The sequence below is a fragment of the Canis aureus genome, chromosome 9, assembly GCF_053574225.1.
Source record: "Canis aureus isolate CA01 chromosome 9, VMU_Caureus_v.1.0, whole genome shotgun sequence".
NCBI lineage: Eukaryota > Metazoa > Chordata > Mammalia > Carnivora > Canidae > Canis > Canis aureus.
Window position 1 is genome coordinate 33,351,038 of NC_135619.1, and position 14,200 is coordinate 33,365,237.

The 14,200-nt window shown below is 55.1% G+C and overlaps 1 protein-coding gene across 6 annotated transcripts in view; it reads right to left on the reverse strand.

Annotated features, from left to right (window-relative positions):
- Window positions 1-3,492: 3,492 nt before the first annotated feature.
- The window catches only part of BMP4 (bone morphogenetic protein 4), a 185,727-nt gene continuing 175,019 nt past the window's right edge, over window positions 3,493-14,200 (reverse strand). For 4 of the 6 annotated variants that reach the window (XM_077909338.1, XM_077909337.1, XM_077909336.1 and 1 more), the window contains 3 exons: window positions 7,075-7,199; window positions 5,591-5,970; window positions 3,493-4,606 (listed from right to left, as the gene is read on the reverse strand). In XM_077909338.1, coding sequence (XP_077765464.1) covers window positions 3,750-4,606; window positions 5,591-5,963 — 1,230 coding nt within the window. In that variant the 5' untranslated portion in view covers window positions 5,964-5,970; window positions 7,075-7,199 and the 3' untranslated portion in view covers window positions 3,493-3,749. Of the gene's footprint in view, window positions 4,607-5,590; window positions 5,971-7,074; window positions 7,200-10,273; window positions 10,607-14,200 lie in introns of those variants that run through there. The other 2 variants (XM_077909334.1, XM_077909339.1) reach the window with 2 other exon arrangements.

Consider the following 14,200-nt stretch of genomic DNA (forward strand, 5'->3'; position numbering starts at 1 on the left):
GTTCTGGCCTTTGGGTGGTGGGTGAGGGTCCGCGTGGGCACTGTGCGTCCCCGGGGGGCCCAAAGGCCTAGAGGACGTCAACCGAAGTGCTGTCAAATACCATGGGCTTGGCTTCTGAAAGAAATCAGTCAACCCATTCTTGCGCACCCTTGGCCTCTTCTCCTTCTCCTTCGTCTTCAAGATTTTATTTATTTATTCATGAGAGTCACACACACAGAGAGAGAGAGAGAGAGAGGCAGAGGCATAGGCAGAGGGAGAAGCAGGCTCCCTGCAGGGAGCCCGACGTGGGACTCCATCCCGGGTCTCCAGGATCAGGTCCCGAGCCGGAGACAGACGCCCAACCGCTGAGCCACCCGGGCATCCCACCCTTGGCCTCTTCTGTCCCCCTTCCCCAGGGTTGAGCGGCTCCGAGGAGGCCGAGGGGGCAGCTCCCGGGGCAGGCCTGACGTCGGACCCTCTGTCCGTGGGTCTGTGCCCCCCACCCGTGCTCTCAGTCTGTCGGGCCGAGGTGCGGACCCACGGTGAGCTCCGCGCAGGCAGAGCCGACGCCTGAAGCCCCGCACCCTCCCTCGGCGCCTCGGCCCAGGTGAGCCACTGCCCCGGCGCCGCCGCTCGGCTCGGCCGCGTGACCCGGTTTCGCGCGAAATGTGCGGGGCCCCCGCCCTGCGGCCTCGCGCGCGCTCACCGGCTGCATCTGCCTTCGCGGAGGTTCACCTGAGCGCGGGGCCCAGGGCGCGGCCGGCCGAGCCCGGCGGGTGGTCAGCGCGGGGCGGGGGCCTGGAGTCGGCGGCCGGCGGGGGCGGGGGGGGGAGCGCGGCGCACACGGCGGGGCCCGCGTCTGCTCCCGGGCGGCAGGACGCCCCCTGGCGCCCCCGCCGCCCCCGCCGCCCCCGCCGCCGCCGCCGGGGAGCTCCGGGAGCAGGCGCGGGGCGGGGCCTGGCGCCCGGGGCCTGACGTCGGTCCGAGGCGGGCGATGCCGGGGTCCGCCCGCGCCGCGGCCGCCCGGGGCCCTCTCGGGGCGGCGCTGCCCGGCGGCAACGGGCTGCGGAACGGAGCGCGGTCCGGACCGAACGCAGAGCCCGCGGGTCCCGGCGGGTCTGGGCGCGCTGTGCGGCGAAGGCCGGGAGTGCGTGCTGCGTCCCGGGCCCCGCGCCCTTGCCCTCGAGTTTCTGAAGCTCCTAGAAGCCGGCTCCAGTGTAAAGGCGGGGCGGGCATCGACCCGGCAGCTCCTCTGATGTGGTCACGACTTTGCTGAACTCCTCGAGAGCGATTCTCCCTCCCCGGCTCTCTTTAAGCACAGGGAACATTTCTCTAGAGGGAAAGAGAGATGGGGGGCGGGGGCGGGGGGGGGGCTTGATCCCACAGCGGTGCCGCGCCTCCGCCTGCAGCTGCAGCCCTAAAGCCCTCGGTCGAGCGTCAGTCCCAAATACAACGCTGAAACCTAAATTCGATCACCTCCACACACGCTCAAGTCCTTGTCTCCCCGGGCCTCGGACTGCGCCGTCACGCAGAATTTAAAGAGTTAAAGCTGGCCATAGCTCGTTGTTTTTCATGCTAGCATTTGTGGCATTAGGACTATTTTGTTAACTAGGTATATGCAATTCACAGAATTTCACGGTAAATTCCCCAGACCAAATATTTGGCTGAACAAATAAACAACATTATCCATTCCTGAAAATAAGCCAGTAGAAGGAGCGGGTGGTGGTGTCTGGGGGGGGGGGGGGGGGAGGGGGGGCAGGGTGGTTGCTAGAAAGTGACCTGAGCCCGGCGGTCACCAGGCTTAGGATTCGCCCTCTGATAATTTGTCCAAGTGGCTAGAGATCTGCGGGTTCCTTTCCAATAACACGGACATTTCAGAAAGTTGCTGGAAATCGGGCAAAACAAATCGAGGCCGCCTGAGGGGAACCCGTAATGGGCTTCCCCTAAATGATTTATTCGACCTCCATACCATTAATCAAAGGGGCAGCGACCTGGGGGGCTAGGAGAGGGGGAGAATTATCCCTCTTTGCAGGGAGTTTTGGAGGAACTGTGGAGTCTTGCTGCCTTTGCCTGGGGCTCTGATCTCCTCTCTCCACCTGCGCTCTCCGGGGAGCTGGGGCTTTGGCAACCGCTCCACTTCTATTTTTATTGGTTTCCACTAAGCTGCTCCTTTTGGAGGATTGTAGGACTTCAGTAATTAAAAACAAAAATGAATCCTGCTTCACCTACCCCACCCCCAAGAGCACATGGAAGAGCTGTGTACATGAATGAAGGGGGTGCACACACACACACACACACTCCCACTGGTACCTACACCTTCATGGAAGGAGAAATGCGCTCCTATCAGCCCACCTCACACAGACTTTACAAAGACGCAGCATTTGCCTCAAGCCTACCCATGCCTAGGTAGGAAAAAGTACACATGGTAAGAAATGAACCTAAGCAGGCTAACATTCCAAGGCTTAATTTAGTTGCTAGTGGCCAGTAAGGAAAAGCAAAGGTCTCTTCCTCTGGTGCCCTTAGCTTCTAGATCCACATCATTCCTGAAAGCCAGTTCTCTGCCTTACTGGCAGCCCCTAACTGAGGGATATTCCACTCATTAGCATTTTCCTTTTTGGCCAAAATTTGAGCTTTCTCCTTGAAGAAACCCTGGCTCAGAACAGCACATCCACTGGCTATCTATTACTTTCTGCCCAGCTCTAGGGAACGGGGAGCTGGCATTTGACTTGATACTGCATAGAGGACAATGCTTTCACGTGCCTACTTAGAAATTTTGATCCTTCAGTGTCTGATCCCATTGCCACCCAGCCCAATCTGTTAGGATTTTGAACTCCATGAAGGCCTTCATGTGGGGAATAGGAGGCAGGGGATAGTCAAGAAACACTGGCGAATTCCACCACTTGGTATATTAAAACGGTGGCCACCAAACTTTTTTCAAATGTAAGGTGTGTTATTTGTTCTGCTGAATAAAACCCACATCACCCCCCACCCACCTTGTTAAAACACACATACACACAAACACACATGTGCAAATTAGTTTTGGTTTGAAAATACAACTTTCATGCCTGTAATAACTGGAGACCCTTTAGGGTATCATAAAAGCTGCAGTGGGAATTATTCCCTAGAGCTGAGACTCTATCCATCAGGCTCAGCTGGGACGCACCTCTAACAGGTGAGCAAAAACAGAAGATGTACAAGGAGCCCAAAACTGAGTCTTTAATCTGGCCTACTCCTTTCATCCCACTGTTTCTCCAAGGCATGTGTCATCCAGATGGGAGAGGATGCTGCGTCCTTGTTAACATTAAATAGAAATGGAAAACAATTCATCCTGGCAATTACCATCTCTCTACCATCAGTTTACTTCCTGCCCCTCCAACTTAACCACCTCCAGTTACCACCCTCTGACTTCCATCCTGTCCCCAGCCCCTCCTCAACAGGAAAAAAAAAAAAAAAAAAAATCTCATTCAAAAGAGATGGGGGCAGAAGAAAAAAGGATTAAAGAGAAAAGGACAGTTTACCTTTAAAATAATGACTCATTTTATTTTTTCTTTTAATATGTAGTTATAAATATATTTTGTCAAAATATATGATCAATATGGTCAAAACATTTGCACGTAAAGTCATAAATAAGGTCAAGGTGAATGTTTAGGTTTTTTTTCCTTTTTTTTTTTTTTTTTTTTTAAAGATAAAAGTCCAGCTATAAGGAAGCAGTCTGTGTAGTGTGTGGGTGAGTGGATGGGAACATGTGTGTCCCCAAGGGCTGCCTGATCTCAGCGACACCCACATCCCTCTACTACCATCTCCTGATAATTTTTCAGTACCACCTTGTCATACTCATCCAGGTACAGCATGGAGATGGCACTCAGTTCGGTGGGGACACAACAGGCTTTGGGGATGCTGGAGTTGACAGAGTTGACCAGGGTCTGCACAATGGCGTGGTTGGTTGAGTTGAGGTGGTCGGCCAGTGGAAAGGGGCAATCCCCGTGGCAGTAGAAGGCCTGGTAGCCTGGCGGGGCCACAATCCAGTCATTCCAGCCGACGTCGCTGAAGTCCACATAGAGCGAGTGGCGCCGGCAGTTCTTATTCTTCTTGCGGGCCCGCTGTGCATGATGCTTGGGGCTACGCTTGGCCCTCTGGCGTCGGGTCAAGGCATGTCCGCGGCCATCGTGGCCAAAAGTGACCAGGAGGGGCCGGAGCTGGGCCCAATCCCCACTCCCTTGAGGTAACGATCGGCTAATCCTGACGTGCTGGCCCTGGTGGGTCCGTGTCTGATGGAGGTGAGTCACCTCAATGGCCAGCCCGTAGTTTGGCTGCTTCTCCCGGGTCCAGCGAAGGACCGCAGGGCTCACATCAAAAGTTTCCCACCGTGTCACATTGTGGTGGACCAGTCTTGTGTCCAGTAGTCTTGTGATGAGGTGCCCAGGCACCACTTCTGCCGGGGGCTTCATAACCTCATAAATGTTTATTCGGTGGAAGCCCTGCTCCCAGTCAGGGTCCTGGTTCACCTGCTCCCGGAAGAGTCGAAGCTCTGCAGAGGAGATCACCTCGTTCTCTGGGATGCTGCTGAGGTTAAAGAGGAAACGAAAAGCAGAGTTTTCGCTGGTCCCTGGGATGTTCTCCAAATGTTCTAGGCGCAGTGGAGGAGGAAAAGAAAAAGGGAAAAGAAAAAAAAAAAAGGCACATTAACTTCTGGGATCAGAAAGTCAAGAAACAGCTTCAGTCAAGAAGCTTTGGGTGATGAGCAGTAAATTCTGTTTCCTTAGTGGAAGCCTATTTGGGGAAATGAGCCTATCTTTTCATTTGAAGGAGCAGATAAACGGGCAGCTAGCAAACCAGCAAAGCTTAGCCAGCATTCGGCAAGCACCAAAGACAGAAAGTATCTCCCAACCTCCTTTATATGTCTAATAATTTCCATGTGTCAACTCCTTACTCCACCACCATCAGACTCCCCTTTTAAAGCTCTCTTGGCTTTGTGTACAGTTTTCTTTACAAGTGGTTATAAAGAAAAGGGGGGGGGGGTGGGCAACAGAGCAGAGGCAGGAGGAAACATGCACACTACCACCCTCTCCCTCTTCTTCCACTTTCGAGTATGTTACTAAACATTTCCCCAGCGATCTTGGAAACACAGAGCATGCCTTGTTGATCATGTTACAGAGGGGAAAATAAATTCCAACACAGTAATGATGCTGGTGGATTAATAACTCAGATTTACTTTGGAAAAGAAACATCCGCTAGGAAACATTCAGATCGGATTACAAGGCCCCTATTGAATAAACCTGACAAACACACAGCTGTAATATTAAATTCAGTAGGTGCTTTGAAAAAAAACGGGCAGAAAACCTGGCAGAAAAGGCTTTGATATAGCAAAAACACACCACAAGGGCTAGCCCACGTCTGAGTGGTGTCATTCTCCTTCCCCGGAACCCTTCCCCTCTGTCTCCAAAAAATAAATTCAGCCTCAGCTCTTGGAGGTAAGCAGCTCTGTTTGCCCGGGGCCGCCAGGATTTGGGGCTTTGATGTAACCTGAACTCTTCTCCCCCAGGGCTAACACTGCCCCCCACTAACCAGCCCTACTGGCCCTCCCCCACCTGGACTCTCCGCAGGGACTGACCTTCGTGGTGGAAGCTCCTCACGGTGTTGGCCCTACTGGCGGGGCGCTCAGGGTACTCCAGACCGATGCTGTGGATCTGCTCTTCCTCCTCCTCCTCCCCAGACTGGAGCCGGTAAAGATCCCGCATGTAATCTGGGATGACGGCGCTCTTGCTAGGCTGCGGGCGGCGGCGCAGCCCGAACATCTGCAGAAGCGTAGCCTCGAAGTCCCGCAGGAGCTCATGGCTCTGCCCTGAGCGGCGTCCTCCCGCGTGGCCCTGAATCTCGGCGACTTTTTTCTTCCCCGTCTCAGGTATCAAACTAGCATGGCTCGAGCCTCCTAGCAGGACTTGGCATAATAAAACGACCATCAGCATTCGGTTACCAGGAATCATGGTGTCTCTGGGGAGGGGGAGGAGGTTGAAGGTTAAAGAATAAATAAACACCAATAACTAGAGAGAAATAGAGATGTCTCTGCATATGCATATAAGGCTAGTGATGGAGGGGCAAGACGTAAAACAGGTCAGAAAGATCAAGTTTGTGTCTTCTCCCTCACACACCCCCACCACTACCAGCTGCAGCCATGCAAGGCCTGAAAGTAGGAATTGCCCTGTAATTACTTGGTCTAACTTGTTTACAGTCAAATAACCCCAAATCAGATAGCCTCCATCCTGTTAATCTTTTTTTGTCCCAACTGCTATCTGAGCCATGATCTCAGCTTGGTTTCTTCAAGGATAAACAGTTAACATTGAGGGGGTAAAACAGGGTGGGGGAGGGAAGACTCCAGTGCCCTGGCTCTCCACTTCAGACCTTCAGCCTCTCTCCCTCTTCCTCCACCCCCCCTTCTTCCTCCGCCCTCCGAGAGCCAACTTCCACAACTTCCAGCTGGTTCGGAGCGGAGCGGGAGGGTGGGCGAGGGCCGAGGGCGGCGGGGTCCAGAGGCTGAGCCCGAGAACGTGGTCTGGGAGCTGACCGAGTTTGTGGCTTATTTTGCCGTGGCTGCTGAGTTTGAAATGCCCAGCAAAAAGCATCTGATCGGGCCCGCTCTCTCACTCCCAGGAAAGCGGGGGGCGGGAAGTGGGGGATGATTCCGAGAGAGAGAGAGACAGACAGACAGACAGACACCTCTGCTGAGTTTTGACAAGCAGCTGGGAACGAGCACGGGGGAGCCGCGCGCGCGCGCGCGTGTGTGTGTGTGTGTGTTTGCCCAGAAAGTACAACCAACCCCAGGCTGCGGACCTTTCATCTCTTTAGCCCCCTCTCGCTCCCCTTTCCTGCAACGCACACTATCTGAGAGTCCGAGTGGGAGCAAGCAGAACTTTAAACAAAACCGGTACGCTCAGGCCCCGCGGCTGCCCGGCCAAGAAGAGGGCGACAGCGCTGCCAGAAAGCGGAGTGTGAACTCTGGAAAAAAAAAAAAGGTCCGACGGGAGGGACCCAGGGCGAGCAGGGGCGGGGAGGGCAGAGTGAAATCCCAGGAGGGGGAAGGAAGAGGTGTCTACTCACTGACAGAAAACAAGGCATATAATAACAGTCCATGATTCTTGACAGCCAATCTTGAACAGACTTGCTGGAAAGGCTCAGAGGAGCTGCGGCAGTGCGTTGCTCTGGATGGCACTACGGAATGGCTCCTAAAATGAATATTTGAATATAATGAGAGTCTGGCGCAGACGGGCTCTGTTTTTCTTCCAGCCCCTCGGAGTCACGTGAGCGCGGAAGCCCCGCCCCGAGCGCGCAGGAGCCCGCCCTTCCCGCGGCGGGCGGCGAAAGGGCCCGCGCGCCCTCCCCCGCGGCCCCGCCCCCGCCGGGAGAGGCCAACCCCCGCGCGGGCCGCCCGGGCCGCGGGCGGTCGGGGAGGAGCTCCGAGCCGCGCTCGCCGCAGCCCCCGGCCGGTGCCCCGGCGCCGTGCGCGCGGGCCTCGCTTCTACCTGCGGCGTTCCGTGCCGCGGGCCCGGCCGACGCGCAGCGGCCAGCAGCCTGCAGCCTGCAGCCTGCAGCCGGAGGGGCGGGGGCGCACGGCGGGGGCTGCGCCTGCAGCGCGGACGCCGCTCCAGTGGGGCCGCGAGCGGGGGCGGCGGCGGCGGCGTCCCAGCAGCGCCCGGCCTCGCCAACCCAGCGGCGCTGACGGACCAACACGCTCGCGCGCGCCGCCACCTCCTCCCCGGGGCCTCCGCGAGGCCAAGTATTGCTCCCAGCGACAGCCAGTCCCCCGCGCCCGCCGTCCCGGCGAGCGCCCGCGAGTGCTCCGACGAGCCGGGCGGGCGCTCGAGCTCCGGGCCGCAGGCCGCCGGCCCCGTCACGCACCGGGCCCGGGGGGGGGGTAGGTGTGAGGCCGAGGTCGGTGTGGGAAAGTGGGGAGGGAGCGGCCCCTGGGCGGGTTTCCGCGTTTGCATCTCGGAGAGGATCCCCGCACCGCGCCGGCCGCGGGGTGCACTCGGAGCGCAGCAGGTCCCCAAAGAAAGCGGTCCTCGAGCCATTCGAGGCGGAGGGCGGACTCAGAGGGGGACGTCGCTGCGGAAAGGGCGCATCACAGGTTTCGGGGCTCCGGGTCGCCGAGGTTTTACAACTCCCCGACCCGGCGCGGAAAGGAAATCCCACTGCGTTCCCAGGAGTCGAGAAAACCCTGAACAGCGTTCGGCCTGCGCTCGACCTCTGCGTCGGCGTCTCTCCCTCTCTCTCTCCAGATAGTCTTATTTTTGAAACCACCACTCCTCCCCCCGCCACTTCCTTCCCCCACCCCCTTCCTCCTTTGCACCAGCTGCAGAGTCGCAGCAAATAGTTCTTCAAGACTCTTGCCGACCCACAGCTCAAGGAATCACGGGGATGTCCTGACTCTAACGGAAGATGCTGCGGGCGTGGGTCGTTCTGTGCGGGGGGTGGGGGTGCGGTTCTCAAGACCCTGCCCCGCGCGCCCCGGCCTCGGCCCCAGCCCGCCCCGGGGTCCCGCTCCCCAGGCCACGGCACCCGCCCTCCCTTCCCCGAGGCTCTTTCCAGTTCCAGCGCCGGGGCTCATCAGAGATGGAGGGCTCAGGCTGCCCGCCTCTCTCCCTCGCAAATTTGGTTTTCTTCTTGGGGGCAATCGCGGGGAGCCTTCGAGGAAGGCTGCATCTCGGAGAGAACCGAGCGCTTAGCCCTGGCTCCCCGCCCCGCCGGCCGGGTGTGGAGGCCGCGGGCGCCCCTGCGCGACCGTCGGCGCCGCCCGGGAGCCGCGCCGCTCCGGGAGCCGCTCTACGGCTTTCCCGCTCCCGCGCCGCAGCTGGAACGGGCTGCGAAAGGGCTGGGAGAGCAGAGAGAGGGCTTTTCAGACGCCTGGACTCTAAAACTGCCCCGTGGGAGGAGGGGTAGACATGGGAAACGCAGACGGAGAGGAGCCAGTCCCCGTGGGGGCCCGTGGAAGGGGCGCGCGCCCGGGACCCCGGCTCCCCTCTGCCCCTAGGAATCTCCCCCGCCGCCGGCGGGAGCGCGCGGCGCTAGAAACACGGAGGCTGGACGGAGAGCGGTGGTGTTTCAAGTTCAGATTCCGGAGGATTCGTCTCTGATCATGCAATTCCACCCCCCCCCCATTTTTTCTTTAATTAAAAAGGACGAAAGCCCAAAAGGACGTTCGTCTCCAGAACTTTTTCTTGGTGGTGGTGGTGGTGGTGGTGACAGGGATGCAGCTCGTGGCGATTGTCCTTTACTTCCCCACTAGAGTCTTCTGACGCCGGAGTTTGCCCAGAGGTGGCCTCAGTTTACCAAATCTATATTTTTTTTGGGGGGGGGGGGGTCTTAACGTTTCACAAAGCTTTCAGCCCACAAACTCCGATCCTTACAGTGCATCCACCTAAGCGGTGCCCAGGAAGCGTTTGAGGCCTCGGGCCCAGCTCCCGCGGGGAGGGACCCGGGAATCCTGGAACCCTTGCCGGTCGGCTCTGGCCTGCAAGGACCCGCAAGAGCCCGGGTGCGCGGCGGGTCTTGCCCGCGACTCCCCACGGGCCACGACACCGCTGGAAGACGCGTGCCCGGGGCGCCAGGCATCCCGACCGGCTTCCTTACAGACCCTACACCAGGAAATGCTAGGGGAGAGGCTCCTTGGATGCTGCAAGTTCACGACAGCAGCTCGTGCCTAAGGCGCGTCGTGCACCGCAGTTCGCGTGCTCCCAGGGGCTCCCGCCGGCTGGGGCCGGGTCGGGTGACATTCCCCTCGACGCAGCCCCCCGGGCGGCGCGCGGTCTCCGGAGGCGGCAGGACCGCGCTCCCCGCGGCAGAACCAGCCCGGGTTAGGTGTTCTTCCTCCACCTCGCGGTCCCTCGGCCCCCTCCCGCTCTCCGGACCTCGGAGCCCACACTCCTTTCTCTCCCGGCCCTTCCCGTCCGGGGATCGCAAAGCCAGGGGCCCCGCAACGCGTTCCGCTCAAGACCTCAGTCTTTCCCAGCGACCCCAACTAAGGCTCCTCTTCTTCCCATCTCTTCTGCCCCGAACCTACCAAAGGTGGAAATCACCCGGGGCCGCCGGACCGAGGAAGTGGCCCGGGTAGAGGCAGTAGCAGATGTGGGGAAGTGTCTTTGGGCGCCAGCATCCCTACCTCTAGCACCACCGTAGGGGGGAAAATAAGCCACCTATGGCTGTGGCCAAAGGCTGAGCCCCCCGCTGTCCCTCCCCCCCAAGGATGCTGCTCCCCGGGGCCCCCTCTGCCTGGCACCCCTCGCCAGGTAGCCTTGCTCACCATAGGTCCCTGCAGCAGCGGGCTCGCCAGCAGCAGCTCCTGGGGACCTCTGAACGGCTGCAGTGAACCCGGGCAAGGGCCGAGGACTGGGGCGCTGCTGGCTCGAGACGGCGCGGACGGGAATCCCATCAGGGAGGGAGGCGAGCTGCTCAGCCCCGAGCGCTCCGAGCGTCTCAGGCTCCCGTCCCTAGGCTCGGATGCCACACTCACCTAGCTTCCGGGCAGGGCTCCGCTCTCCTTCCCTCCCTCCCTCCTCCTCTGCCCTCGTGCATCTTCTCCTTCCCCCTCTTTCCCTCGCTCTTTCTTTCTTTCCTTCCTCCTCCTCGTCCCCGGCAGCCCCTCCCTTCTTCCCTCCGCCCTCGCTCGCCTCCCTTTCTGGGATGGGAGCCCCGCCCACATCCTCCCATCCAGCCGCCGGGCCTCGCCTCGCCTCGCCTCGCCTCGCCTCGCAGGCCCGGGTCCCGGAAGCCCGGGCTGCGCCGGAGTCGGCAGCTGTTGCCCGGGCCGGGCCGGTGCTGCTTCCAGCTCGGGGAAGCGGCCGGGGCTCACCTGGGGACCACGTGCAGAGGTACTAGAAAGCATGCACCGACTAGTCGCCGTACCTTCCAAAAATACCCATGGGAGTCTGGGCTTCCCCGAGTTTAGAGTAACTGCTGCCCAAACTGATGATTAAAACACTGAGTAATCACCATTTACCCCGAGTAATTAGAGATAATGAAACACCTCTAAAATCAGGTTATGGAAAAAGGAGCTGTTGGATTGGTTTAAAGGGTAGCCTTCCACAAACTGTTAAAGGATTTCCAAACAGTGAGAAACAGGCTGTGCGAAGGACTGTGTGCTCTATGAGGTGCCTCTTTGGCTGTTGAAAGGTGATTTTCCTTCCAAAACATTGTTTTCAATGCTTCTTGTGGAAAGCCTTGGCGATGACCCCCAGAAGGATGGTCCCAAAAAACAGTCCAGTTCCCTCTTCCTCCCCAGGCCTAACAATTTTGAGGACAGAGATGGCATGGAGACAGGCCGGGGCCATATTTTTACAGTAAGAAAAGCCTGCTTATTACCACTCAGAAACCCTCTTAAGAACCACCATATGAGGTCATTTTTGTTGTTATTGTTGTTTATTTGTGGCACACCTGGGAATACTTAATCTCAGCAAACTGATCTTCTGAGGAGGTAAACCAGCCACCAAACCAACAACATTTTTGTCCACAGGGACACAAGAGAGGATACCCTTTGTTCCGTTTTTAAAGGAAGAAAGGAGTGAGGAGTTGGCCCTTTCCAACAAGAAAGTGCTAGTAATTATATTAGCAGGGAGGTGGAATGTGTGCTTAAAACCTTCCCAAACAGGAGCTAATTTCACACAGTGTCTCTGATAGAGATGAGGCAGGACATAGCAGCCTCATCTCTCTGGTTTACAAACACGGAAGGGGAAGAGCAGCCAGGTTAAAGGAACTTGCCTAGAGCCCTGAACTAAATCACAGCCTCTGCTCTGGAGTCCCGAGCTAATAGTGCAGGGCGGGGCTGAGGGCCACAGCCCTGAGCTCCAGGTAGCCTGGGGAGTGCTGGAGGATGGAGCCTTTCCTGCCCTGGATTTCTTACCCTGCATCCATACTACACTTCACCATCCCAGCAAAATGTTTAGGTCTTTACTTAAACAGGTATTGGTCCTAGGGGCTTTATCTATAAAAACTTTTACATTTAGATACCTTCAATATTTAGAAAACCTACTTCATTTGTGGAACACAGATTACCAAAGTTTGGAATTGGATAAAATCTGGGGAAAAACTGTGAGAGCAGGGCCAAGGCGTCCTGCCATCTTTTCCAAGTTAGGCCTCTGAGGTCTTTTAGCCCAATAATGCCTCAAACCACAGAAACAAGCTGTATGGCTTTGAGCATGTCCTTGAATTTCTGTGGGCCTCAGTTTTCTCATCAGCAGAATGAAAGGATTAGAACAGTTTTCATACCCCTTTTCCATTTGAAAATGATTTAATTTTAATTGAAATCATTAAACATCTATCTTCTTTTTAAAAAAAGATTTTATTTATTTATTGGACAGAGAGTGAGTGTGTGAACACAAACTGGGAGACGGCAGAGGGAGAGGGAGAAGCAGACTACCCACTGAGCAGGGAACCCTGGTACCCCAACTCCACGTAGCTTGATCCCAGGACCTGGAGATCACGACCTGAGCCTAGGAAGACAGATGCTTAACTAACTGAGCCACCCAAGTGCCCCCATCATCTTTCATTAAAAACACACATAAGCCCACCTTTTCTAAGAACCTCAGATTAAACAGGGTAGGGCAATACCACCATTAAGAAAGGAGGACTGACAATATACCTCCAGCTTCCAACGTAATCAGAATTACATCAATTTTTTAAAAAGATTTTATTTTATTTATTTGAGAGAGAGAAAGCCACCATCGAGCAAGAGGAAGAGAGAGTCTCAAGCACACTCTGCTCTGAGCTTGGAGCCAGATACTGGGCTCTATTTCATGACTCTGAAATCATGACCTGAGCCAAAAAAAGGGTCAGAAGCTCAACCAACTGCACTACCCAGGCACCCCTAGAATTACAGCAATTACTAATAATAACAAAAGAAAATTAAAACTCCATTAAATAGTTACCTAATGTCCATCCTGAGGCTAAAGGAGCACACTGCCTAGAGTTAGGACAGATTAAATGTTCACCAAGCCCCCTAAAACAACCAGTATCGTTTTAAATCATTAACAAAATGTATTCCTTAATATTTAAACTCAAAACAACACTGATATGCTGTGTTTAAAAGTAGGGCTTTATTTTATTTTAAGGCACAAGATAATAGGTGTTTTTTTTTAATCCAAATGCTTTTGGATCATTGTTATTGTCTCATTTTGCTGAAGTCTAAATAATAAAGTGGCCATTGGTCCACCCATGAGTGTGTGAAACTCACAGTCCAGGAGTTTCTAATGAAGACACCTGACATACCTTGTTTAGAACCCCGATACGAGTCTTTAGATATGTGATGGAAGAACTCAGCTTCAGTTCCTTTTGGATAGTTTTATTTCTAGCCCACATTGTAAACAGGGCAAACCTTCTATTAGCGCCTCTATTTACTCACTCTTCTTTTTCTTCTTACTTCCAATCTCTCATGCCAAAGAAGAAAGTACCTGCTGGTTAGAGAACTAAATCCATCACAGCCTAGTGATCTGAGTTAGTGAGGGAAATCAGTCCCTATCTCAAGCTTACTTGTGAACCTCGCTGTTTTTATAGAATATAATATAGCTGGACCAAATGAAGCTGTGCTCTTAAATCATCTAGATTGGGAGGAGACATCTATTGTAATTCAACAGTTAACTATTGCTCTTCCGCTGCTACTGCTAAATGAAGGGCGTTTGTTTGGGTTTTTCCTGGAAAGCATTATGGAAGAGTAGCTAGACAGCAAGTTCTTAGGACATCCTTTCTCAAGGATGAGGAACATAAGCTTCAGAACAAGGCTGGAGCCAATGCTGAAAAATGCAGATTTCCCAGCTCTGCCTGCCTGAGATCTACATATTGCACAAGGTTCCCTGATGATCCTGAGCACACTAAAGCTTGAGAACTACTGTTTTAAAAGTGATTTCACTTATATTTTCAAGGCTGGTAGATACCACTAAAAGGCTGATACCTAGATGTTACTAAACAGTCAAGGAATACACTTGGCATGTGCTTTATAAGCTGTTAAATATGGTGATTATAGTATTACTATGCCCAGAACACACCAAATAGGTCTTTGCAAATGAAAAGATTTCTAATCCTCTGGGTGTAGTAGTTCTTACATCTAGGTCCTTGAGTCAGAACCACATCAAGTCATCAAACCTTCTTTGCCAATTAAGTGTCAGTTGAAGCTCTGGAGAGATACTTTGAATGAATCCCCAGCATCACTGCTGACTTTGGAGAAAGAGTAAGATAGATA